General features: G+C 49.3%; 1 protein-coding gene and 1 pseudogene across 6 annotated transcripts in view; one reads left to right on the forward strand and one right to left on the reverse strand.

The window, feature by feature from the left end:
* POM121C (POM121 transmembrane nucleoporin C) overlaps positions 1-4,016 on the forward strand; it is a 28,004-nt gene extending 23,988 nt beyond the window's left edge. For 5 of the 6 annotated variants that reach the window (XM_063646327.1, XM_063646328.1, XM_055292775.2 and 2 more), the window contains 2 exons: positions 1,338-1,460; positions 1,886-4,016. In XM_063646327.1, the coding sequence (XP_063502397.1) occupies positions 1,338-1,460; positions 1,886-1,983 (221 nt within the window). In that variant the 3' untranslated portion in view covers positions 1,984-4,016. Of the gene's footprint in view, positions 1-983; positions 1,170-1,337; positions 1,461-1,885 lie in introns of those variants that run through there. The other variant, XM_055292774.2, reaches the window with a different exon arrangement.
* A 3-nt stretch (positions 4,017-4,019) lies between these two features.
* Positions 4,020-21,090, reverse strand: LOC129489740 (28S rRNA (cytosine-C(5))-methyltransferase-like; annotated as a pseudogene).
* Positions 21,091-26,658: the final 5,568 nt, after the last annotated feature.

The following is a 26,658-nucleotide window of genomic DNA, read 5'->3' on the forward strand; positions in this document are numbered from 1 at the left end:
GGGTGTAGACCTAAGGTCAGTGGACAGCTGGTGCCACCCGGCCGTGGAGACCCCAGCAAGCACAGCAGGAGGGGCAGCGGGTCAGTGCCCCGATGCAGCTCGGGGTGCAGGAGTGGAGAGCGGGTGAAGTCAGCTGCAGGAGGGGTGGTGCTTGCAGGAGATTTGGGAGCCGGAGCAGTTGTGGTGACAGTGTGACCGCAGGAGTGGTGGCAGGGGTCGGGGAGAGGAGGTCATGGGGGTGGCAAGGTCGAGGGGCTGAGAGGACCATCAGTCAGCCTCACAGGGCGAAGTCACCATGAGTGGTGATGGGGAGGAAGCCAGTGAGCCAAGGGTCCTCTGTGAATCAGGGAGTGACCTGGCAGTTGACAGGTGACATGAGGACATGGCAGATTAAAGTGATCTGAACTTGAGTTACGGTATTTAGGGAAGGAAGAGAAACAGTGTGGAAGCAGCGTGGGAGCACAGGGAGCCTCCCCTCGCCCGGGCCGGAGGCCAAGCCCTGAGAGCAGCCTTCCCTGCAGAGGGGCTGCCAGAGAGGGCATCGGGCAGGCAGCCAGAGCCAGTCAGGGCAAGGCCGGGGAAGGGAGGGTACCCACGGGGCATCACAAAAGATGAGGGGTGGACAAACCAGGCTTCAGAGGGGAGGGGACAGGGGCTAGGGGGAAAAGGCCTGAACAGAGGAGGTAGCCAACCCGGGTACATGAGGAGGCGGGGGCCCCAGAGTACTCCCCTCTGCAGCGATGGTCAGGAGGCCCACGAGGTGGCTGCGGGGCAGGGGGGCTTTTTTTTTTTTTTTTTGGAGACAGAGTCTCGCTCTGTCGCCCCAGGCTGGAGTGCAGTGGCGCAGTCTCAGCTCACTGCAAGCTTTGCCTCCTGGGTTCACACCATTCTCCTGCCTCAGCCTCCCCAGTAGCTGGGACTACAGGCACCCGCCACCACACCCGGCTAATTTTTTTTTTTTTTTTTTTTTTTTGTATTTTTAGTAGAGACGGGGTTTCACCGTGTTAGCCAGGATGGTCTTGATTTCCTGATCTCGTGATCTGCCCGCCTCGGCCTCCCAAAGTGCTGGGATTACAGGCGTGAGCCACCACGCCTGGCCTAAGTAAGGAGACTTTTTCTCTGGCATGGCGTGGCCATTAGCAGGTGGGAGAAGCAGGCTGAGCTGGGGCACCAGGCATGAAGACTCGGTTGTCTGGCTCAGTTGCTGATGGAGGAGTGCCCCAGGAGCAGGAGTGGGGCTGAGGGTCCTGTGGGAAGTGCCCTGCAGAGCGCAGGCTCCTGCCCAGCCCTCTGCTCACTGGCCAGCTCTCTGCAGCTTTCTGTTCTCTTCATTCCAGGCACTGCCACCCCCACCTTTGGTCAGAACACCCCTGCGCCTGGAGCGGGCACATCGGGCAGCAGCCTCTCCTTTGGGGCATCCTCAGCACCCGCCCAAGGCTTTGTTGGTGTTGGACCGTTCGGTAAGCAGCAAGCTGCCCTGTGGCCCTGCTCGTCTGTCTGAGGAGGGGTTGGGCAGGGTGGCAGGCTCCTGGCCCTCTGAGGCCCCGTGAAGATCAGGTTCAGCACAGGAAGGACATTTCAGGTTAGGAGTCCAGCACAGCCCAGGGATGGGAGTTGGATGGCAGAGATCAGAGAGGAGCTGCCCGGGGCGGAAGTTTGCCTCCCATGGGAAGCCGGGTAACAATGGATGCGTGGGCCTCGCTCTGAGACTCTGGGAGTTTGCGTTTCAGGAGGCTCCTCCCATACAGTGTTGCTGACGCAGCAGGAAGGCCCTATTGAGGCACCCTGTGTTTTGTTACTGGCCTGGCCTTCCAGAGGTTCGGGCACCCAGAGCCAGAGTCTCAGGTAGCAGCTGCCCTGATGAGGTCTTGTTGAATCTTTCCAGGATCGGCGGCCCCTTCGTTTTCCATTGGTGCGGGATCCAAGACCCCAGGGGCTCGACAGCGACTGCAAGCCCGAAGGCAGCACACCCGCAAAAAATAGCCTTTGTCCCGTCCCTGTTCCCCCCACCCCTTCCCTAAATCTGGACCTTGGCACCTGCTAGGAAGAGCCTTGGACCCTTCCAGCTGCATAAAGCAAACCTACCCCGGATCTCTGGCTTCAGCCGTCAGGGGGTAGTGGCAGCCCTGGGGCCCCTTCCCTTCTCCTGGAGGAAGCACAAACCTCAGGGATGGGGAAGCAGGATGCAGAGGGCCAAAGCCCGGGACCTCTACTTGAACAGTTCCACTGGGGAGGCTGGAGAACTAAGGAAACACCTGTACATAGTGTCCGCTGCCCTGACTCCCGCTTAGCACGCCCTTAGGCAGGCGCCCCTTCTACCTTTCCCCGAGAGCCATCGTCGCTGGAGGGTGCAGGGTCCAGCCCGCCTGGTGTGCTGGTATGCACCTGATGGGATTTGGGAAATGGGTTATCCCTAAAGCTTTATCTTGCTTGGCTTAGCTGTGAGAAGTGGTTCTCTTCCTCTGGTCCCTTCTGGGGACTGTTTCCCCATTTTCTTGCTGCTGTGTCCCTCACCGGTTCCTTGCAGGATTCCTTCCTTTTTAAATGCCCTTGAATCTAGCTTTGCCTTGGAGACCCCAGTGGGTGCTGCTCCTGCCGTTTTCTTCCTGCCAAGTCTGAGTCAATGTCATCTCCAACCCTCTGCCAGTTTGGCCCCTCAAAGCTTGGTGGCTCAAGACTGTTAGCCTGGCAGAGCCAGGGGTGAGATACCTTGCTCCAGGAGGGAGAAGCTCTTGCAGCAGGCAGGATGCCCACCGCTGCTTCAGCTGCCTCCTCGCCCAGCTACCCTTTGGCCCCATTGGGCCCTCGTCTGCCTCTCCAGGATCGTATGTTTCAAGCCTTGTCCTGTGTTCCTTTGTCTGACGCTCTGTGTATTGCTCTTTGAATCGAGTTTGGAGGAAGAATTGAGTTGTATGAGTGGCGGCATGTTGGTAGTGCCGGACTTCCTATTTCAAGTTTTCTGGGGCCTCGCTAATTGAATGTGGAAAGTAGCACCGCTTGACGGCTACAAGTGCTGACTCCTGAATTTTCCAATGGTGTTCTGACTTCAAGGGCTGGCAGCCTGGGAGAATGGGCCCGGGGGGAAGCAAAGACCTCTTCCCTCTGCTGTTTCTGTCCCACTTACCTGACCTCACTGGAGGCTACATCACGCAAAGTAGATGTTAGAAAACCTAAATTAATGAACCACATTTTTAAAATCCTATTTTTCCCAAACAGGGCTCTCTGCAGCCCATCCTTTCCTTCCTTCCTTCGGAAACCACATACCCCAGGCCCAAGCACCTTGCTGCCACACCCAACCTCTTTGGGAGAAGTATGAATGCGTGTGTCTAAATTAAAAGAAAAAAATATTTAAACATTTTTTAACAAAAATTTATTTTTGTATTTAAGCTAAATTGCCTTTTAAATTCCTTCAAGCTTGGTTCATTGAGGTGGTTAAGTATAAATGCTATTTACTAGGATATTAGCTGTATAGTTAAGTTATACCTGTGCAAAGAAGAGGCTCAAATGCTGTCCCCAGCAGCTTTCCTGGGGGACTAGAGCTCCTTCTGGCCACGTTATATAAAATGTAATTCTTATTTCATAAATAATGTGATGTAAATGTAACCGGTGCCCCCCACCCCGTTGTGACTGAGGGTGAGTGTTATACACCCGGCTGCGTGTGCCCCTGAGGAGGGAGTGAACCTCAAGCCTAAATACCTGTTAGGATTGGAGGGTCGGGGTGGGCCCGGGCCTGGGCCTAGCAATCAAGCTTCTACCTGTACCTTACGTAAGGTAGACCCTCCTAGTGTCAGTACCTGAGCTAGTTTACCTCAGTTCCGCAGGCAGGACAGCCGGTCCGGGAACCCTGAGTGAGTGTGAGTGTGCATGTGTACTGTACGCGCACTGGATGGCAGCGGGAGGCTGGGACTTTCCATTACAAATAGAGACTTCATTCCTGTTGAGTCTAGTAGGAATTTTAGTATGAATGTGAGATTTTTCTCCTGCTTGTGTCATTGAGAATAAAAAACTGTGATCTATCATAGAGTACGTTCTGCTTTTTATTTCTGCAGGCAACACTTTGCTCACCAGCAAGAACACAGCCCGAGGAAGGGACCCAATACCCTTTCAAAACCCAAAGTGCTGCCTGCAGTGAGGGCCCAGGGTTCTCCACGGAGAGGACAGGCGTCTTCCTTTCCCACCAGGAAGGAGTCAGCCCGGAGCCTCTGCTATGTGCAAGGCAGTGTGCAAGCACCGGCTGCGGCTTTTTGCTGTCTCTTCTTTCTCTTTGGGGCTGGGCTGGATGTGCATTCTGGTGCTGATGCTTCAGCCTGTGAGGCTGAGCTAGAGAAGTGTAGATGTTAGATGTGCCAGTGCCATCCTGCGTCTCCCAAGCACACCCCCTACTCACTCACCTTGGCACCTTGACCCATTCAATTACGGCAACGAAGAAGCCACCGCTGAGCATGGTCTCAGTGGAGGCCCAGAGGCAGTGCTCGGCACCCAGGAACATGCTCAGGCCTCGGTGGGGCCAGGCAGGCAGGGCGGGAGCTAGCCTGCGAGAGAAACCACCCCAATGCTGGGTAAGAGAGCAGCTCATCCCGTCACACCCCCACCCCCCTCCACGATCCTGGCACATGTGCCGTACCTGAAGGCACCAGGGTTCTGCTGCAGCACATCTCACTCCCTGGCAGAGGGAGCATGTGGAGTAGACGAGCTGCTGCAGGGAAGGGAAAGCGAGTGCGTGGCACAGGGATCGCTGCTGGAACCCTGCCAGGGCATGCAGACGCGCCGGGCTTGGTTGTCCTGCCCGGGCTCCTCCAGCTGTCTGCTCGCCATACCTAAGGAAAAGCGTGTCTTGGTTAACACAGCTTCACAGGCTGCCTCAGTCCTGAAATCCTCGCTTCACAGAGGAGAACTTTTGCCCCAGGGTCCCAAGCCCATTAAAGTGTCAGAACTAAGACCAAAACAAATGACTCCAGGTCTAAGCTGCTGTGGACCTGCAAGTCCCTCGGCCATGCTTTCTCCCCATCTCACCCGAGCCACTGCAGGAAGGATCCAGCAGGACGTAGTGGACCTCACGGTAGCGCGGGTCTGAGGGGGAGACCGCCAGGAAGTCCTCCCCAGCCAGCTCACAGCAGGAGACGCCAGCCCATGGATGCCAGCCGCTTGGCATCCAGGTCAAAGGCAAAGATCTTCCTAGGGCAGAGGGCAGAACAGGGGTGAGCTGAGCACACATGGAGCAGCTAAGGGCCTGTCAGAGCTGACACAGACAACCAGAACATGCAGGTTAAGCCAGGACACACAATATTGAAACGGCCTAAGTTTAAAGGGCCCAGGGTAAGAGGTAACTGGCCTGGCGTCTCTGCCTCAAGGGCTAAGGGATCCACATCTCACACCTGCAGTGGGGGAAGCTTAGCTTGGGGCAAATACCGTGAACTGCTTTGGTGCAGCAGGAAAGAGTTAAGCAAAAGTCATCCTTTCAGCCTTCATTACCCACTGAAACGCACAGAATCAACCCCATGTCCTCCTCCTGCTCCTGACCATGGCACTCACCCTTGGTTCTTCAGAAGAGCAGCCAAGTGACTGGTCTTATTGCCTGGGGCAGCACAGGCATCGATGACATGGGAGCCTGGCGGGGGGTCCAGCAGCATGGCTGGGAGACAGCTGGCCTGGCAAGCAGAGCACAGGGGTCAGCTGAACAGAGACCCCAGGATAGGCCCTTCCCGTGCCTACACATTCTTCCCTTTTCAATTCCTCCTGCCTACCCTGTCCTGCGGAATGAGGTGTCCGGCCCGGTACAGTGGGTGTTCATGCAGATCTGTCTGGGCAGGAAACACCAGCAGCTCCGGCATCAAGGGGTCCAGGAGAAAATGCTTCCCCTTGAGGGCTCGTAAGTCAAGGCTGCCAGGGAAGAAGAACCATTCATTAATCATTTCCTGAATTTCTCCCTGCCAGGCCCCACTTCAACGGTCCATTCACACAACAAATGCTACCACAGCTATGGAGAAATCAACAGGGTGATAAGGGAATCCGGGAATCTGCAGTTGAGGGAATGGGTTGTCAAGCCAGACTGATGGGTCAGGAGCCCCCTCTACTGTTTACCAGCAGTGGGAGCTTGGGCAAGTGATTCAATCTCAGGCCCCACTGGCATCTCTGTAAAATAGTAGATGTGGAGATTCAGTGAGCCAATATATCCAAGATACTTACTTGCCACAATTTAATAAATGTTAGCTATTCCTGTTGAAGCATAACCTTAGAGAAAGGTTACTTTACAGGGGGGTGAGGGGATGGAGGGAGGTGAGAGCTGAGCTCATTCTTGATGGATGAGGAGTTAGTCATGTGAGGCGCTTAGATTAAAGCTACATTCACTATAACTCAGTAAAGGAGTCCCGCCCACTCTCCCCGACCCATGCAGAAATGGGCCTAGAGAGTCACATGTCTCAGTTCAGAAATCTATCCAAGTGGCAGAGCTGGAATTCAAACGCAAGCAGCCGTTCTCTGCTATTCCACCCTGGTGTCCAAGCAACATGGTAGAGGCAGAACGAAGAGGATCTTACAAAGAGTGGGGGAAAGGGAGACGGGCAGAGGCTGCTTATCAGAGCCACCAAAGGACAAAACAAGATAGGTGTGAGCCCAGTGGAGGAGGCATGGGGCAGGGACCAGCCACTGTTGCTGGCACACTGGTGCACGCAGCACTGTGGCAGATGGACCCAAAGAGAAGGCAGGAGGGACAGCACAGTGGAGCCAAGAAAGGGCTTAGCATGGCCAGGCGCGGTGACTCACGCCTGTAATCCCAGCACTTTGGGAGGCCGAGGCTGGTGGATCACCTGAGGTCAGGAGTTGGAGACCAGCCTGGCCAACATGGAGAAATCCCATCTCTACTAAAAATATAAAATTAGCCGGGCATGGTGCTGCATGCCTGCAATCCTGTAGGGAAACGAAAGAGAGATCAGACTGTTACTGTGTCTTACGTAGAAAGGGAAAACATAAGAAATTCCATTTTGACCTGTACCTTGAACAATTGCTTGGCTGAGATGCTGTTAATTTGTAACTTTGCCCCAGCCACTTTGCCCCAACTTTGAGCTCACAAAAACATGTGTTGTCTGGAATCAAGGTTTAACGGATCTAGGGCTGTGCAGGACGTGCCTTGTTAACAAAATGTTTACAAGCAGTATGCTTGGTAAAAGTCTTCGCCATTCTCTAGTCTCAATAAACCAGGTGCACAATGCACTGTGAAAAGCCGCAGGGACCTCTGCCCTGGAAAGCCAGGTATTGTCCAAGGTTCTCCCCATGTTAATAGTCTGAAATATAGCCTCGTGGGATGAGAAAGACCTGACCGTCCCCCAGCTCGACACCCATAAAGGGTCTGTGCTGAGGTGGATTAGTAAAAGAGGAAAGCCTCTTGCAGTTGAGATAGGGGAAGGCCACTGTCTCCTGCCTGCCCCTGGGAACTGAATGTCTCGGTATAAAACCCGATTGTACATCTGTTCAATTCTGAGATAGGAGAAAAACCACCCTATGGCGGGAGGCGAGACATGTTGGCAGCAATGCTGCCTTGTTATTCTTTACTCCACTGAGATGTTTGGGCAGAGAGAAACATAAATCTGGCCTACATGCACATCCAGGCATAGTACCTTCCCCTGAACTTAATTATGACATAGATTCTTTTGCTCACATTTTTTTGCTGACCTTCTCCTTATTATCACCCTGCTCTCCTATATGTTTTTTTGCTGACCTTCTCCTTATTACCACCCTCCTCTCCTACCACATTCCTTTTGCTGAGATAATGAAAATAATAATAAAAACTGAGGGAACTCGGAGACTGGTGCTGGTGCAGGTCCTTGGTATGCTGACTGCCAGTCTCCTGGGCCCACTGTTGTTTCTCTGTACTTTGTCTCTGTGTCTTATTTCTTTTCTCAGTCTCTCGTCCCACCTGACGACACATCCCACAGGTGTGGAGGGGCAGGCCACTCCTTCATCTGGCACCCAGCGTGGGGCCTTTCTCTAGGGTGAAGGTACGCTAAGAACATGAGCATTGAGGACAGCCGACGAGAGATTCCCGAGTACGTCCATGGTCAGCCTTGCAGTAAGCTTGTGTGCTCGGAGAAATCCAGGGTAACAATGGGGCAAACAAAGTAAATATGCCTCTCTCAGCTTCATTAAAATTCTCTTAAGAAGAGGGGGAGTTGGCTGGGCGTGGTGGCTCAGGCTTGTAATCCCAGCACTTTGGGAGGCGGAGGCGGGCGGATCACGAGGTCAGGAGATCGAGACCACTGTGAAACCCCGTCTCTACTAAAAATACAAAAAATTAACCGGACGTGGTGGCGGGCGCCTGTAGTCCCAGGTACTCGGAGAGGCTGAGGCAGGAGAATGGCGTGAACCCGGGAGGCAGAGCTTGCAGTGAGCCGAGATTGCGCCACTGCACTCCAGCCTGGGTGACAGAGCGAGACTCCGTCTCAAAAAAAAAAAAAAAAAAAAAAGTAGCAGAGTCTGTAATGGCTCGGTCAATGCAAAATGTTGACTATAATCAATTACAGGAGGACAGGAGGTAATATATCCTGAATCATCAAAATTAGGGCAAGGAGGTCCAAAATTATTTGGGCCATCAGAGTCTAAATCACGATGGCCATCAACTCCTCCTCCCGTGGTTCAGATGCCTGTGACATTACAACCTCAAATGCAGTTTAGACAAGTACAAACCCCAAGAGAGTATCAAGTAGAAAAGGATAGAGTCTCTATCCCAGCAATGCCAATCCAGCCACAGTATCCACAGTATCAGCCGGTAGAAAATAAAACCCAACCACTGGTAGTTTGTCGATACCAGCCGCCAGCCAAATTTCAGTATTGGCCGCCTCCAGAGGTTCAGTATAGACCTCAGGCGGTGTGTCCTGTGCCAAATAGCAGGGCACTATACCAGCAACCCACGACGATGGCATTTGATCCTACTGCACCACCTAGTGGACAAGGCAGTACACTGCATGAAACCATTGATACAGCCAGAAAACAGGGAGATCTTGAGGCATGGCAGTACCCCGTAATTTTACAACCGATACCGGCCGGCTGGGAAAGGGAGTCAAGCAGGAGCGTCTGTCCGAACTGAGGCTAGATACGAATCTTTCACCATGAAAATGTTAGCCGGGCACAGTGGCTCACGCCTGTAATCCCAGCACTTTGGGAGGCCGAGGCGGGCGGATCACGAGGTCGAGAGATCAAGACCACCCTGGCCAACAGGGTCTCTACTAAAAATACAAAAAAAATCAGCCAGGCGTGGTGGCAGCCGCCTGTAATCCCAGCTACTTGGGAGGCTGAGGCAGGAGAATCGCTTGAACCCGGGAGGCGGAGGTTGCAGTGAGCCGAGATCGTGCCATTGCACTCCAGCCTGGGCAAAAAGAGTGAAACTGTCTCAAAAAAAAAAAAAAAAGAAAGAAAGAAAGAAAATGTTAAAAGATATGAAGGAAGGAGTTAAACAATATGGACCCAACTCTTCTTATATGAGAACATTATTAGATTCCATTGCTCATGGAAATAGGCTTATTCCTTATAATTGGGAAATTTTGGCTAAACCTTCCCTTTCACCCTCTCAGTTTCTACAGTTTAAAACCTGGTGGATTGATGGAATACAAGAACAGGTACAGAAAAATCAGGCTACTTATCCTACTGTTAATATAGATGCAGACCAATTGCTAGGAACAGGTCCAAATTGGAGCACTATTAACCAACAACCAGTAACGCAAAATGAGGCTATTAAACAACTAGAGCTATCTGCCTCAGGGCCTGGGAAAAAATTCAGGACCCAGGAACCACCTGCCCTTCTTTTAATTCAATCAGACAAGGCTCTAAAGAGCCATATCCAGACTTTGTGGCAACGTTGCAATATGCTGCTCAAAAATCTATTGCAGATGATAACACCCGAAAAGTTACTGTAGAAATAATGGTTTATCAAAATACAAATCCAGAATGTCATTCAGCCATAAAGCCATTACGAGGAAAAGTTCCAGCAGGAGTTGATGTAATTACAGAATATGTGAAAGCTTGTGATGGGATTGCAGGAGCTATGCATAAGGCAATGCTAACGGCTCAAGCGATTACAGGGGTTGCTTTAGGAAGACAAGTTAGAACATTGGGGGGGAAATGTTGTAATTGCGGTCAAATCGGTCATCTAAAAACAAATTGCCCAGGCTTAAATAAACAGTAAAAATTAAGGGCCACCTGGCCTGTGTCCAAGAAGAGGAAAAGGAAAACATTGGGCTAAGGAATGTTGTTCTAAATTTGATAAAAATGGGCAACCATTGTTGGGAAATGGGAAGAGGGGCCAGCCTCAGGCCCCACAACAAAGTAGGGTGTTCCAATTCAGCCATTTGTTCCTCAGGGTTTTCAGGGACAACAACCCCCACAGCAGATATCACCGTTTCAGGGAATCGGCCAATTGCAATGTAACAGCTATCCCCCGCCACAGCAGGCAGCACAGCAGTAGATTTATGTTCCACTCAAATGGTTTCTTTACTCCCTGGAGAGCCCCCACAAAAGATTCCTACAGGGGTATATGGCCCGCTGCCAGAAGGGACGGTAGGCCTTATTTTAGGAAGATCAAGTCTAAATTTGAAGGGAGTCCAAATTCATACTGGGGTAATTGATTCAGATTATAAAGGGGAAATTCAGTCTGTTCCCTGCAGTGCCAAGCCAGGTGATAGAATTGCTCAGTTATTGCTTTTGCCTTATATTAAAATTGGGGATAGCAAAACAGAAAGAACAGAAGGGTTTGGAAGTACCAACCCTGCTGGAAAAGCTGCTTATTGGGCTAGTCAGGTCTCAAAGAATAGACCTGTGTGTACAGTCATTATTCAGGGAAAGCAGTTTGAAGGATTAGTGGATACTGGGGCTGATGTTTCTATCATCACCTTAAATCAATGGCCAAAAAATTGGCCTAAACAGAAGCCTGTTACAGGACTTGTCGGTGTGGGCACTGCCTCAGAAGTGTATCAAAGTGCCATGATTTTACATTGTCTAGGACCTGATGACAGAGTACAGTTCAGCCTATGATTACTTCTATTCCAATTAATTTATGGGGCCGAGACTTCTTACAACAGCGGCATGCAGAGATTACTATTCCAGTCTCCCTATACAGCCCCATGAGTCAACAAATCATGACTAACATGGGATAGCTCCCTGGTAAAGGACTAGGGAAGGATGGAGAAGTCATTAAAGTTCCAACTGAGGCTAAAGGAAATCCAGAAAGAAAAGGAATAGGGTATCCTTTTTAGGAGTGGCCACTGTAGAGCCTCCAAAACCCATTCCATTAACTTGGAAAACAGAAAAGCTTGTATGGGTAAATCAGTGGCCACTACCAAAACAAAAGCTGGAGGCGTTACACTTATTGGCAAAGGAACAATTAGAAAAGGGACATATCGAGCCTTCATTTTCATCTTGGAATTCTCCTGTGTTTGTAATTCAGAAAAAATCCGGCAGATGGCGCATGCTGACTTAAGAGCCGTTAATGCGGTAATTCAACCCATGGGGCCTCTGCAATCCGGGCTGCTCTCTCCAGCCATGATCCCTAAAGACCGGCCTTTAATTATCACTGATGTAAAACATTGCTTTTTTTTTACCATTTCTCTGGCAAAACAGGATTTTGAAAAATTTGTTTTTACTATACCAGCCATAAATAATAACCAACCACCAGATTTCAGTGGAAAGTGTTACCTCAGGAAATGCTTCATAGTCCAACTTTTGTAGCTCAGGTTCTTCAACCAGTTAGAGACAAGTTTTCAGACTGTCATTCATTATGTTGATGACATTTTGAGTGCTGCAGAAACAAGAGACAAATTAATTGACTGTTACACATTTCTGCAGACAGAGGTTGCAAACGCAGACCTGACAATAGCATCTGATAAGATTCAGACCTCTACTCCTTTTCATTATTTGGGAATGCAGGTAGAGGAAAGAAAAATTAAACCACAAAAAATAGAAATAAGAAAAGACACATTAAGAACAATAAATGACTTTCAAAAATTGCTAGAAGATATTAATTGGATTCGGCCAACTCTAGGCATCCCTATTTATGCCATGTCAAATTTGTTCTCTATCTTGAGAGGGGATCCAGACTTGAATAGTAAAAGAACATTAACTCCAGAGGCAACTAAAGAAATTGAATTAGTTGAAGAAAAAATTCGGTCAGCACAAGTAAATAGAATAGATCACTTAGCCCCACTCCAACTTCTGATTTTTGCTACTGTACATTCTCCAACAGGCATTATTGTTCAAAATACAAATTTTGTAGAGTGGTCATTCCTTCCTCACAGTACAATTAAGACTTTTACATTGTATTTAGATCAAATGGCTACATTAATTTGTCAGGCAAGACTAGGAATAGAAAAATTGTGTGGAAGTGACCCAGATAAAATCATTGTTCCTTTAAACAAGGAACAGGTTAGACAAGCCTTTATCAATTCTGCTGCATGGCAGATTGGTCTTGCTGATTTTGTGGGAATTATTGATAATCATTACCCAAAAACAAAAATCTTCTAGTTTTTAAAATTGACTACTTGGATTTTACCTAAAATTACCTGACATAAACCTTTAGAAAATGCTGTGACAGTGTTTACTGATGGTTCCAGCAGTGGAAAAGCAGCTTACACCGAGCCAAAAGAACGAGTCATTAAAACTCAGTGTGGTGATTCCTCAGGGATCTAGAACTAGAAATACCATTTGACCCAGCCATCCCATTACTGGGTATATACCCAAAGGATTATAAATCATGCTGCTATAAAGACACATGCACACATATGTTTATTACGGCACTATTCGCAATAGCAAAGACTTGGAACCAACCCAAATATCCAACGATAGACTGGATTAAGAAAATGTGGCACATATACACCATAGAATACTATGCAGCCATAAAAAAATGATGAGTTCATGTCCCTTGTAGGGACATGGATGAAACTGGAAACCATCATTCTCAGCAAACTATCGCAAGGACAAAAAACCAAACACCGCAAGTTCTCACTCACAGGTGGGAATTGAACAATGAGAACTCATGGACACAAGAAGGGGAACATCACACACCAGGGACTGTTGTGGGGTGGGGGGAGGGGGGAGGGATAGCATTAGGAGATATACCTAATGCTAAATGATGAGTTAATGGGTGCAGCACACCAAATGGCACATGTATACATATGTAACAAGCCTGCACGTTGTGCACATGTACCCTAAAACTTAAAGTATAATAATAATAAAATAAAAAAAAAGAGCAGAGTTGGTTGCTGTCATTTCAGTGTTAGAAGATTTTAATCAGCCTATTAACATTGTTTCAGATTCTGCATATGTAGTACAGGCTACAAAGGATGTTGAGACAGCCCTAAGCAAATATAGTATGGATGATCAGTTGAATCAGCTGTTTAATTTGTTACAACAAACTGTAAGAAAAAGAAATTTCCCATTTTATATTACTCATATTTGAGCGCAAACTAATTTACCAGGGCCTTTAACTAAGGCAAATGAACAAGCTGACTTGCTGGTATCATCTGCCTTCATAGAAGCATAAGAACTTCATACTTCCCATGTTAAAAGACATTTATTATCTTGTTTTGCTGCCATGGGAGTTCCAGAAAAAAATTAAAACAGATAATGGGCCAGGATACTGTAGTAAAGCATTTCAAAAATTCTTAAATCAGTGGAAAATTACACATTCAACAGGAATCCCTTATAATTCCCAAGGACAGGCCATAATTGAAAGAACTAATAGAACACTCAAAGCTCAATTGGTTAAACAAAAAAAGGAAAAAGAGAGTAAGGAGTATAACACTCCCCAGATGCAACTTAATCTAGCACTCTATACTTTAAATTTTTTAAACACTTATAGAAATCAGACCGCTATTTCTGCAGAACAACATTTTACTGGTAAAAAGAACAGCCCACAGGAGGGAAAACTGATTTGGTGGAAAGACATCAAAAATAAGGCATGGGAAATAGGTAAGGTGATAACATGGGAGAGAGGTTTTGCTGTGTTTCACCAGGAGAAAATCAGCTTCCTGTTTGGATACCCACTAGACATTTAAAGTTCTGCAATGAACCCATCGGAGATGCAAAAAAAAAGTGCCTCCACAGAGACAGAAAACCCGCAATTGAGCATCATCGACTCGCCACGTGAACAAAATGGTGATATTAGAAGAACAGACGACATTGCTGTCCACCAAGAAAGCAGAGCCGCCGACCTGGACCCAACTAAAGAAGCTGACACAGTTAGCTGAAAAAAGCCTGAAGAACACAAGGGTAACACAAACTCCAGAGAATATGCTGCTTGCAGCTTTAATGACTGTATCAACGGTGGATACAAGTCTGCAGGAACAGCTGCAGCTAATTATACTTACTGGGCCTATGTACCTTTCCCGCCCTTAATTCAGGCAGTCACTTGGATAGATAATCCTATTGAAGTATATGTTAATAACAGTGCTTGGGTACCAGGCCCCACAGATGACCGTGGCCCTGCCCAACCTGAAGAAGAAGGAATGATAATAAACATTTCCACTGGGTATCATTATCCTCCTATTTGCCTGGGGAAAGCACCAGGATGCTTAATGCTTACAACCCAAAATTGAGAAGTACCTACTGTCAGTGCCACCAGTAAATTTACTTATCACATGGTAAGTGGAATGTCACTCGGTATCGGGGAACCTGCCCCGATAATCACGTAGGTTCTTTTCTATTTTCCTAAGCATCTGTTGGCTTGAGAAATAAAAGGACAGAGTACAAAAGAGAGAAATTTTAAAGCTGGGCGTCTGGGGGAAACATCACACATTGGTAGGATCTGTGATGCCCCACAAGCCACAAAAACCAGCAAGTTTTTATTAGGGATTTTCAAAAGGGGAGGGAGTGTGCGAATAGGTGTGGGTGACAGACAGCAAGTACTTAACAGGGTAATAGAATATCACAAGGCAAGTGGAGGCAGGGCGAGATCACAGGACCACAGGAACAAGGTGAAATTAAAATTGCTAATGAAGTTTCGGGCACCATTGTCATTGATAACATCAGGAGACAGCGTTTTGAAATCAACCGGTCTGACCAAAATTTATTAGATGGGAATTTCCTCTTCCTAATAAGCCTGGGAGTGCTATGGGAGACTGGAGTTTATTTCACCTCTGCAGTCTCAACCATAAGAGGCAGGTACACCCCGGGGCAGGGGGGGCCCAGTTCAGAGACCTACCCCTAGGTGCGCATTCTCTTTCTCAGGGATATCCCATGCTGAGAAAAAGAATTTAGTGATATTTCTCCCATTTGCTTTTGAAAGAAGAGAAATATGGCTCTGTTCTGCCTGGCTCACTGGCAGTCAGAAGTTTAAGGTTATCTCTCTTATTCCCTGAAAAATTGCTGTTATCCTGTTCTTTTTTCAGGGTGCCCACATTTCATATTGCTCAAACACACACGCTGTACAATTTTTGTAGTTAACGCAATTATTACAGGGTCCTGGAACGATATACATCCTTCTCGGCTGACAGGATTAAGAGATTAAAGTAAAGACAGGCATAGGAAATCACAAGGGTATTGACTGGGGAAGTGATAAGTGTCTATGAAATCTTTACAATTTATGTTTAGAGATTGCAGTAAAGACAGGCATAAGAAATTACAAAAGTATTAATTTGGGGAACTAATAAATGTCCATAAAATCTTCACAATCCACGTTCTTCTGCCATGGCTTCAGCCGGTCCCTCCATTTGGGGTCCCTGACTTCCCGCAACAACTCGGGTCACAAATAAATAATGTACAGGACTCTTCTTATCAAAGATCATTAAAATTTAGGCCTAAGGGAAAACCTTGCCCCAAGGAAATTCCCAAAGAATCAAAAGACCCAGAAGTTGTAATTTGGGAAGAATGTGTGGCAGATACTGCGGTGGTATTACAAAACAATGAATTTGGAACTATTATAGACTGGGCCCCTTGAGGCCAATTATTATGATTGTATGGGCCAGACTCACTCATGTTCACAGGCCCCATCTGTCTGGCCCACTAATCTGGCCTATGATAGTGATTTAACTGAAAGGCTAGACCAGGTTTATAGAAGGTTAGAATCACCCTATCCATGGAAATGGGGTGAAAAGGGAATTTCATCACCTCGACTAAAGTTAGTTAGCCCTGCTACTGGTCCTGAACATCCAGAATTATGGAAGCTTACTGTGGCCTCGCACCACATTAGAATTTGGTCTGGAAATCAAGCTATGGGAACAAGAAATCGTAAGCCATATTATACTATTAACCTAAATTCCAATCTGACAATTCCTTTGCAAAGTTGTGTAAAACCCCCTTATATGTTAGTTGTAGGTAACATAGTTATTAAACCAGATTCCCAAACTATAACCTGTGAAAATTGTAGATTTACTTGCATTGATTCAACTTTTGATTGGCAGCACCGTATTCTGCTAGTGAGGGCAAGAGAGGGCGTGTGGATTCCTGTGTCCATGGACCGACCATGGGAGGCCTCCCCATCCGTCCATATTTTAACAGAGGTATTAAAAGGAATTCTAACTAGATCCAAAGATTCATTTTTACTTTGATTGCAGTGATGACGGGTCTTGTTGCAGTCACAGCTACTACTGCAGCTGCTGGAATTGCTTTACACTCCTCTGTTCAAACTGCAGAATGTGTAAATAATTGGCAAACGAATTCCTCAAAATTGTGGAATTCTCAGACCCAAATAGATCAAAAATTGGTAAACCAAATTAATGATCTTAGACAAACTGTCATTTGGATGGGAGATAGGCTCATCAGCTTGGGACATCCTTTTCAGTTACAGTATGACTGGAATATGTCAGATTTTTGTATTACACCTCAAGCCTATAATGAATCTGAACACCACTGGGACATGGTTAGACGCCATCTACAAGGAAGAGAACATAATCTTACTTTACATACTTCAAAATTAAAAAAACAAATTTTTGAGGCATCAAAAGCCCAGTTAAATCTGGTGCCAGAAACTGAGGCAATGGTGAAAGCTGCTGATGGCCTCACAAATCTTAACCCCGTCACTTGGGTTAAAACCACTGGAAGTTCCATAATTGCAAATTTTTTTTTTTTTTTTTTTTTTTTTTGAGATGGAGTCTCGCTCTATCGCCCAGGCTGGAGTGCAGTGGCGCAATCTCGGCTCACTGCAAGCTCCGCCTCCCTGGTTCACGCCATTCTCCTGCCTCAGCCTCTCCGAGTAGCTGGGACTACAGGTGCCCGCCACCACGCCCGGCTAATTTTTTTGTATTTTTAGTAGAGACGGGGTTTCACCGTGGTCTCGATCTCCTGATCTCGTGATCCGCCCGCCTCGGCCTCCCAAAGTGCTGGGATTACAAGCGTGAGCCACCGCGCCCGGCCGATAATTGCAAATTTTGTATTAATCCTTGGAAGTCTATTCTCCCTGTTATTAGTCTACAGGTGTATCCAGCAGCTCCGGAGAGACAGTGACCAGTGAGAATGGGCCATGATGACAATGGCGGTTTTGTCAAAAAGAAAAGGGGAATATGTAGGGAAACGAAAGAGAGATCAGACTGTTACTGTGTCTACGTAGAAAGGGAAAACATAAGAAATTCCATTTTGACCTGTACCTTGAACAATTGCTTGGCTGAGATGCTGTTAATTTGTAACTTTGCCCCAGCCACTTTGCCCCAACTTTGAGCTCACAAAAACATGTGTTGTCTGGAATCAAGGTTTAAAGGATCTAGGGCTGTGCAGGACGTGCCTTGTTAACAAAATGTTTACAAGCAGTATGCTTGGTAAAAGTCTTCGCCATTCTCTAGTCTCAATAAACCAGGTGCACAATGCACTGTGAAAAGCCGCAGGGACCTCTGCCCTGGAAAGCCAGGTATTGTCCAAGGTTCTCCCCATGTTAATAGTCTGAAATATAGCCTCGTGGGATGAGAAAGACCTGACCGTCCCCCAGCTCGACACCCATAAAGGGTCTGTGCTGGGGTGGATTAGTAAAAGAGGAAAGCCTCTTGCAGTTGAGATAGGGGAAGGCCACTGTCTCCTGCCTGCCCCTGGGAACTGAATGTCTCGGTATAAAACCCGATTGTACATCTGTTCAATTCTGAGATAGGAGAAAAACCGCCCTACGGCGGGAGGCGAGACATGTTGGCAGCAATGCTGCCTTGTTATTCTTTACTCCACTGAGATGTTTGGGCAGAGAGAAACATAAATCTGGCCTACATGCACATCCAGGCATAGTACCTCCCCCTGAACTTAATTATGACACAGATTCTTTTGCTCACATGTTTTTTTGCTGACCTTCTCCTTATTATCACCCTGCTCTCCTACCACATTCCTTTTGCTGAGATAATGAAAATAATAATAAAAACTGAGGGAACTCGGAGACTGGTGCTGGTGCAGGTCCTTGGTATGCTGACTGCCAGTCTCCTGGGCCCACTGTTGTTTCTCTGTACTTCGTATCTTATTTGTTCTCAGTCTCTCGTCCCACCTGATGAGATATCCCACAGATGTGGAGGGGCAGGTCACCCCTTCATAATCCCAGCTACTCGGGAGGCTGAGGCAGGAGAATCGCTTGAACCCAGGAGGCAGAGGTGGCGGTGAGCCGAGATCGTGCCAGTGCACTCCATCCAGCCTGGGGAACAAGAGCGAATGTCTCAAAAAAAAAAAAAAAAAGGCTTAGCAGGGAGTAACAGCATCAGCATCAGATCTGCCTTTAGAGCTTCCTATAGTCAACCTCAAGGAAAATGCAGTGAGACAGTCTGGAAGCAGAGAGACCAGTCTGGCAAGTTCTTGTGGTCATCCCAATAAGAAATGAGTGCTTAACCTAGGCAGTGTCTGGGGGAATTAAGAGAAAGGAATGGAGGCCGGGCACTGTGGCTCATGCCTGTAATCCCAGCACTGTGGGAGGCCGAGGCGGGCAGATCACCTGACGTCAGGAGTTTGAGACCAGCCTGATCAACATGGTGAAACCTCATCTCTACTAAAAATACAAAAATTCGCTGGGCATGGTGGTGGGAGCCTCTAATCCCAGCTACTCGGGAGGCTGAGGCAGGAGCACTGCATGAACCTGGAAGGTAGTGAACCAAGATCATGCCACTGCACTCCAGCCTGGGTGAGAGTGACATAGCAAGACTCAGTCCCAAAAAAAAAAAAAAAAAAAAAAAAAAAAGAAAGGAGTGGAGCTGAGAAAGATGCTGAAGATTGGGGAGTAAATGATTGGAGGGAGGGGAAGGAAGCATCTAGGATGACTCAGTTTCTGGCTTGACCAAATGGGTGGAAGATGGTGACATCTGTTGATTTAACTGGGGATGTACTAGGTGTAAAGTCTGAGAGAAAAGATGACGAATGCAGCGACTGTAGCATCTGTGGTGCATTCGTAGGAACCTGAGGAGGGAAGACTGCAAGAGGGAAGTCTACACTGGGCGGTGAGAATCACCAGGTGGGAGGCAGGAGTTAAAGCTAGAGAAAAAACGGAGAGATCGAGACGAATGTAGGATGGGGCTCCTAGGAGTTCGATGTTTAAGGGATGGGAGGAAGACAAACCTTGGAGATGGAGAAACTGCTAGAAAGGCAGGAAGAAAGCCCAGAGAGCAAAGCCACAACTATCCAACCACTTCTCTTCCCAGTACCCCAGACACCTCCCTAGAAGAGGACAGCCAGGGCTCTAAGCTCTCACCTGGAAGCCCGACCCTGATAGGAGAAACCTTGTCTCTTGAAATAATCAACTACATCATCGGAGCAGGTCTTGAGAGCATTCACACGCACAAATCGAGGCAGCTGGGAGGCTAGGACACAATGAGCAGTGAGTAGGCAGGAGCAAAGTTCCCCGCCTCCCCCACCCCCCAAATCCTTCCAGCTCACCTGGACCAGGCCTGGATCCCACTTCCAACAGGTCCTCATTCCGGCTCACACCCCGATGAACCTTGAGCCGAGCCAACTCAGCCTTGAGCCTCGCCTGGTGGCGGCCCAACAGAGCCTTCCATCGGCCCCCACCCCCTCGAAAGCCCTTTCCCAACAACAACTCATACACTAGCACCTGGGGATGAGGGAACAAAGACAAAAACGCCCTAAGCATGAAGCATGAATGCCTTAGAACTAACTCTAATAGAGCCCAGGCACTGGAATGGCTAAAGAGATCACCTGGCTAGATGGTAACAGATACAGGTGGGGTACCTTACTCAAGATCACACCAGAAATTAACTACACAACAGGATCGGAACCTGGCATCTTGCTTAAAAGCCTTAGACCCTTTCCCCACAGATGTTCACCAGTAGATATCTGCACCCAACTTCTTGCCAACATTACCCTTTCGTGGGTGTGGGTTTGGGTTTTTTTTTTTTTTTTAGAATCAGGGTCTAGCTCTGTCGCCCAGGCTGAAGTGCAGAGGCCAGATCATAGCTCACTGCAGCTTCGAACTCCTGGGCTCAAGTGATCCTACCCCCTCAGCCTCCGGAGCAGCTGGGACCACAGGTGCGCGCCGCCACGCCCGACTTCCTTACAGTCTCCGCCACTACTACTTTGTACTTCGGTTATTTAATCCTTCAAAACACTCTAAGTTAAAGCATTTTCATCCCATCTCAATTCGTAACCCAGGGAAGGTCTGCTCATACTCATTTCAGATAAGCGACTTGCTCCAGTGCCGCCGTGCAGGGCAGCAGGTCTGAGACCAGATGACAAAGCGTTGACCGTCGGGGTTCACTTCCCCGTCCGTCCCCTCCCCTCACCTTGGCCAGGTGCGGCCGCAGCTTCTTCGCACGGAGGAGGCCGGCGCTGGAGATCACGGCACCCAGCACTGCAGAGTATCGCTGCGTTTCGCACACCAGCGCGTACAGCTGCTTCACGTTCTGTGTGGCCGAGGGTGAAAAGCTGGGTCGGGGGCTCTGCCGGCCCTCCTCCCCGGGCCCCACCTCCCGACCCCACCCGGGCCCGTCCCACTCCACCCTGGGTTCCTCACCCCCCACCCCTACTTCTGGCGCCCGGTCCCGCTACCTGGAAGTTGCTGGAGTACACCAGCCCCTTGATGGAGCCCTGGCTGCTCCCCACGCCCGCCAGCACGCCTGCAGCTGCAGCATACAGCCCCATGTTCCCGCGCGCCTTTAAGGCTCTGTGGCAAAGCGCACCCGGCTGTGCGCCCGCCCGGACTTCCGGGGTCCAAGAGCACGACCTTCCGGGGCCGGAAGTGCCGGTCGAAGTCCGCCTGCGAGGCGTGTGTGTGTGTGTGTGTGTGTGTGTGATCGCGCACCTGCCGGGGTAGGGAGTGCGAGGCTGCAAGCCCGTTTCGCCACTTCTTCTCTAGTTCTTCAGTCTTTGTCAATCTGATGGGCAAATAATGGGATTTTACTGCTGTTTAACTGCAGTTATTGAGGTTGAGTATCTTCACGTGTATTGGTCTATATGTATATATATATATATATATTTTTTTTTTTTTTCTTTTTTTCAGACAAAGAGTCTCACTCTGTCGCGCAGTGTCGCGATCTCGGCTCACTGCAACCTCCGCCTCCCAGGTTCAAGCAGTTCTCCTGCCTCAGCCTCCGGAGTAGCTAGGACTACAGGCCCGTGCCACCACGCCCGGCTAATTTTTGTATTTTTAGTAGAGATAGGGGTTTCACCATGTTGGCCAGGCTGGCCTCAAACTCCTGACCTTAGGTGATCTGCCTGCCTCGGCCTCCCAAAGTTCTGGGATTACAGGTGTGAGCCCCCGCGCTGGCCATAATTTTGTGTCTCCGTTTATTGTCTTATCTTCCTCTGCCATGTGTCCTCCGATGGCTGTGTTCTCAGGGAGGCTTTTTCTGTGTAATGGCAGAGAAGGTCCTAGCAACTCCAGGTCCACGATACCTGCCACTCACCCTGCACCAGTAACCACATTAGTCCCAGAGCCAAGCAAGAAAGCACACGGGGTATTTGGGTACCTGGAATGGGCCGGTTTGGCCAAATTAAGTGATGTAGGTATGATCCAGGCCTCAAAGCCACAATAACGGTTTTGTTTTTGCTTTTGATGAGGTCCTACTCTGTCACCCAGGCTGGAGTGCAGTGGCACCGTCATAGCTCACTGCAGCCTCGAACTCCAGGGCTCAAGCGATCCTCCCACTTCACCCTCCAAGTAGCTGGGACTACAGACGTGCACCACCACACCCAGCTAATTTTATCTTTTGTAGAAATCCGATCTCATCATGTTGCCCATGGATGGTCTCAAACTCCTGGCCTCAAGTGATCTTCCCACCTCATCTTCCCAAAGCAGTGATTACAGGCATGAGCCACTGTGCCCAGCGAGGATTTTGTTCTTTTATTTTGAGAGAAATGGTAGTCCTCTTAAGGTTTTTAAGTCATGGAGTGCTGTGCTCACATATACTTCTTTAAAGATCAGTCTGGCCGGGTGCGGTGGCTCACACCTGTAATCCTAGCACTTTGGGAGGCCTAGGCAGGTGGATCACTTGAGGTCAGGAGTTCGAGACCAGCCTGGCCAACATGACAAAACCCATCTCTACTAAAATACAAAGATTAGCCAGGCATGGTGGCAGACACCTGTAATCTCAGCTACTTGGGAGGCTGAGGCAGAATCGTTTGAACCTGGGAGGCGGAGGTTGCAGTAAGCTGAGATTGTGCCACCGCACTCCAGCCTGGGAGATAGAGCAAGCTTCTTTCCCCAATAAATAAATAAATAAATAATCAGTCTGGTTACAGTGTGGGGATATAGGATGGAGGGGGCAGAGTTGAGGCAGGGAGAGACCAATGGGGGTCATGGCAGTCACCTAAACAAGAACTGGTTGCCTGGACTGAGTTGGTGGCAGTGGAGTTAGGTTGAAGTTGGCAGTGCGACCGCTAAGTTAAATCCACAGAACTTGCTCAGGAAAAAGGACAGGTCAAGAATAACTCATAGGTTTTCAGTTTGGGCAGTTCACACAATGCTGCTGTGTCTTTTGGTAGGATGGGGAAACCCAGGGTGGTGGAGTGAACAACGGCCACCCAGAGAGAGCAGGTCCTAATTCCTAGAGCGTGGAAATGTCACCTTCTACAGAAGAGATCTGTAGGAGTGATCCGGGGAAGGATTTGGAGAGAAGGTTATCCTGGATTATCTGGGCAGGCCCTACGTAGCATCATGAGTATCCCTGTAAGAGAGAGGCAGAGGAAGGCCAAGAACAGTGGGTCACACCTGTAATCCCGGCACTTTGGGAGGCCAAGGCTGGTGGATCCCTTGAGCCCAGGAGTTCGCAACCAGCCTGGCCAACATGGTGAAACCCCGTCTCTACCAAAAATATAAAAATTTGCTGACTGCACGCCTGTAATCCCAGCTACTCAGGGAGTTAAGGCAAGGGAATTGCTTGAACCTGGGAGGCAGAGGTTGCAGTGAGCCGAGATCACACCACTGCACTCCAGCCTGGGCAACAGAGTGAGACTGTCTCAAAAAACAAAAAATAAGAGAGAAGCAGATGAAGATTAGACCAGCACATACAGAAAAGGCCACGTGAAGACGGAGGCAGAGATTGGAATGATGAGGCCACAGGCCAGGAAACACCAGGGCGTGGCGGCCACCACCTGAAGCTGAAGAGGAAAGGGGCAGGTTTTCCCCGACAGTCTCCAGAGGGAGCTCGGCCTTGCCATCATCGTGATCTTGGATGTCTGGCCTTCGGAACCATGAGAGATTAAACTTCCGTTGTTTGAAGCTACCAAGTTTGTGGTCATTTGTTACAGTAGCCAGAGGACACCACAGCCACAGGATAAATCTCAGGGATGGGGGAGTAGGAAGATCATGAGCGTGGTTTTGGACATGCCCTTGACGTCCAGGTGGAGCTGCTGAATGGCTGGAGCTGTAGTGGATGTGGCACGTTAAGGGTCAGGTCTCCTGGAGAGGGAACTTCTGAGTCATCCCTGTGGAAGTGATGACTGGAGCTGTGGGGTGGAGGTGTAGACAGCCAGAAGAGGAGCTTGGAGGACCTCAGACCATAAGTGGTGAGGAGGAGAGGCTGAATCCTCAAAGGAGACTGAGGAGAGGCAGGAGGAGAGTCAGGGCTGTGGGGACGTGAGGGTTGCTGTTCACCCCCGCTAGGCTCCCTCAGGCCCTCTCACTGGTCTGTGCACCCAGTTTGACTTCCAGTGGCCAGAGCCAGCATCTTGGTTAGAAGGCTACCCCGGAGCTTCCAGGACCCACTTAGCCTGTGGGTATCGTGAGTCAAAGGGTTATGGGAGGCTGAGCACAGTGGCTCACGCCTGTAATCCCAACACTTTGGGAGGCCAAGGTGGGAGGATTGCTTGAGGCCCAGACCAGCCTGGGTAACATAGCAAGATCCCGTCTCTACTAAAAATTTAAATATGGCCGGGCACGGTGGCTCACGCTTGTAATCCCAGCACTTTGGGAGGCCGAGGCGGGCGGATCACGAGGTCAGGAGATCGAGACCACGGTGAAACCCCGTCTCTACTAAAAATACAAAAAAAAAAAAAATTAGCCGGGCGTGGTGGTGGGCGCCTGTAGTCCCAGCTACTCGGAGAGGCTGAGGCAGGAGAATGGCGTGAACCCGGGAGGCGGAGCTTGCAGTGAGCCGAGATCGCGCCACTGCACTCCAGCCTGGGCGACAGAGCGAGACTCCGTCTCAAAAAAAAAAAAAAAAAAAAATTTAAATATTAGCTGGGCATGGTGGCAGACACTTGTTGTCCCAGCTACTCAGGAGGCTGAGGCAGGAGGATCACTTGAGCCCAGGAGGTCAAGGCTGCAGTGAGCTACAGTTGCACCACTGCACTCCAGCCTGGGTGACAGAGCAAGATCCTGTCTCTAAAAATAAAGACTCAAGGCTGAGCATGGTGGCTCACGCCTGTAATCTCAGCACTTTGGGAGGCTGAGGCAGGTGAATCATTTGAGGTCAGGAGTTCAAGACCAGCATGGCCAACATGGCGAAACCCCATCTCTACTAAAAATACAAAAATTAGCTAAGCGTGGGGTGTGCACCTGTAATCCCAGCTACTCAGGAGGCTGAGGCAGGAGATCACTTGAACCTGAGAGGTGGAGGTTGCAGTGAGCTAAGATCGTGCCACTGCACTCCAGCCTGGGTGACAGAGTGAGACTCCACCTCAGAAAAAAAAAAAAACAGACTTGAGCATAAAGTGCTGGGATTACAGGCGTGAGCCACCATGCCCGGACTTTTTTTTTTTCTTTTTTTCTTTTTTTTTTTTTTTTGAGTTGGAGTCTTGCTCTGTCACCCAGGCTGGAGTGCAGTGGAGCGATCTCAGCTCACTGCAACCTCCACCTCCCAGGTTCAAGCAATTCTCGTGCCTCAGCCTCCCGAGTAGCTGGGATTACAGGCATGCACCACCACACCCAGCTAATTTTTGTATTTTTCAGAGACTGGGTTTCACCATGTTGGCAGGGCTGGTCTTGAATTCCTGACCTCAAGTCATCCTTCTGCCTTGGCCTTCCAAAATGCTGGGATTACAGGTGTAAGCCGCCATGCCCAGCCTCTGTCCTTTCATTTAAACCCATGTCGGCCGGGCGCGGTGGCTCACGCCTGTAATCCCAGCACTTTAGGAGGTCGAGGCGGGCGGATCACGAGGTCAGGAGATCGAGACCACGGTGAAACCCCGTCTCTACTAAAAAAATACAAAAAAAAAATTAGCCGGGCGAGGTGGCGGGCGTCTGTAGTCCCAGCTACTCGGGAGGCTGAGGCAGGAGAATGACGTGAACCCAGGAGGTGGAGCTTGCAGTGAGCCGAGATCGCGCCACTGCACTCCAGCCTGGGCGACAAAGCGAGACTCCGTCTCAAAAAAAAAAAAAAAAAAAACAAAAAACCGATGTCTCCTGACCAAGTTTTCTCTAAGACTAAAAGAAATGTGAGAAACAAGGAGTCTCCCATAAACAGGGAGTGAGGAAGGCTTGGGAACTGCACGTGTTCGTTTGTTGGGTCTAGAACATGGATCCGCTCTCTTCCCACAATCTGCAGAGCAAGTTTCAGGCAGGGCTCATACTGCCTGCTGCGCAAGGGTGAGGAGGGTAAGCAAGGGATGCCCGGTGCTCCTGGATGTTGCTTCTGGCCATTTCCCACCTCTCCCAGCTCCCACTCCTCCTGATATCCTGCCTTACACCCACCCACCCCGAACTTCTCATAACCAGAGTCCGCACGCCACTCCCCCTTTTACAGGACCGTTCGCTCAGCTTGCCTGGCAAACTCGGGTCCTGGGCCCTTCTCAGCCATCAGGCCTGTGCCCCTCTGCCAGGCCCCCCAGACACTTGCTCCTCCTCTAGTGTTTTTTTGGTTTTTTTTTTTTTTTTTTGAGACGGAGTTTCGCTGTTGTTGCCCAGGCTGGAGTGCAGTGGCGTGATCTCGGCTCATCGCAACCTCCGCCTCCTGGGTTCAAGCGATTCTCCTGCCTCGGCCTCCCGAGTAGCTGGGATTACAGGCATGCGCCACCACGCCCAGCTAATTTTGTATTTTTAGTAGAGACAGGGTTTCTCCATGTTGGTCAGGCTGGTATCGAACTCCCGACCTCAGGTGATCCGCTCGCCTTGATCTCCCAAAGTGCTGGGATTACAGGCGTGAGCCACCGTGCCCAACCTCCTCCTCTAGTGTTTTGTTTTGTTTTCTGAGATAGGGTCTCGCTCTGTCACCCAGGCTGGATCATGCAGTAGCATGATCACGACTCACTGCAGCATCAAACTTTTAGGCTTAAGCAATCCTCCCACCTCAGCCTCATGAGTAGCGGGGACTATAGGCGCATGCCACCATGCCCAGG

Source organism: Symphalangus syndactylus, chromosome 9, assembly GCF_028878055.3.
Source record: "Symphalangus syndactylus isolate Jambi chromosome 9, NHGRI_mSymSyn1-v2.1_pri, whole genome shotgun sequence".
Taxonomy (NCBI): domain Eukaryota; kingdom Metazoa; phylum Chordata; class Mammalia; order Primates; family Hylobatidae; genus Symphalangus; species Symphalangus syndactylus.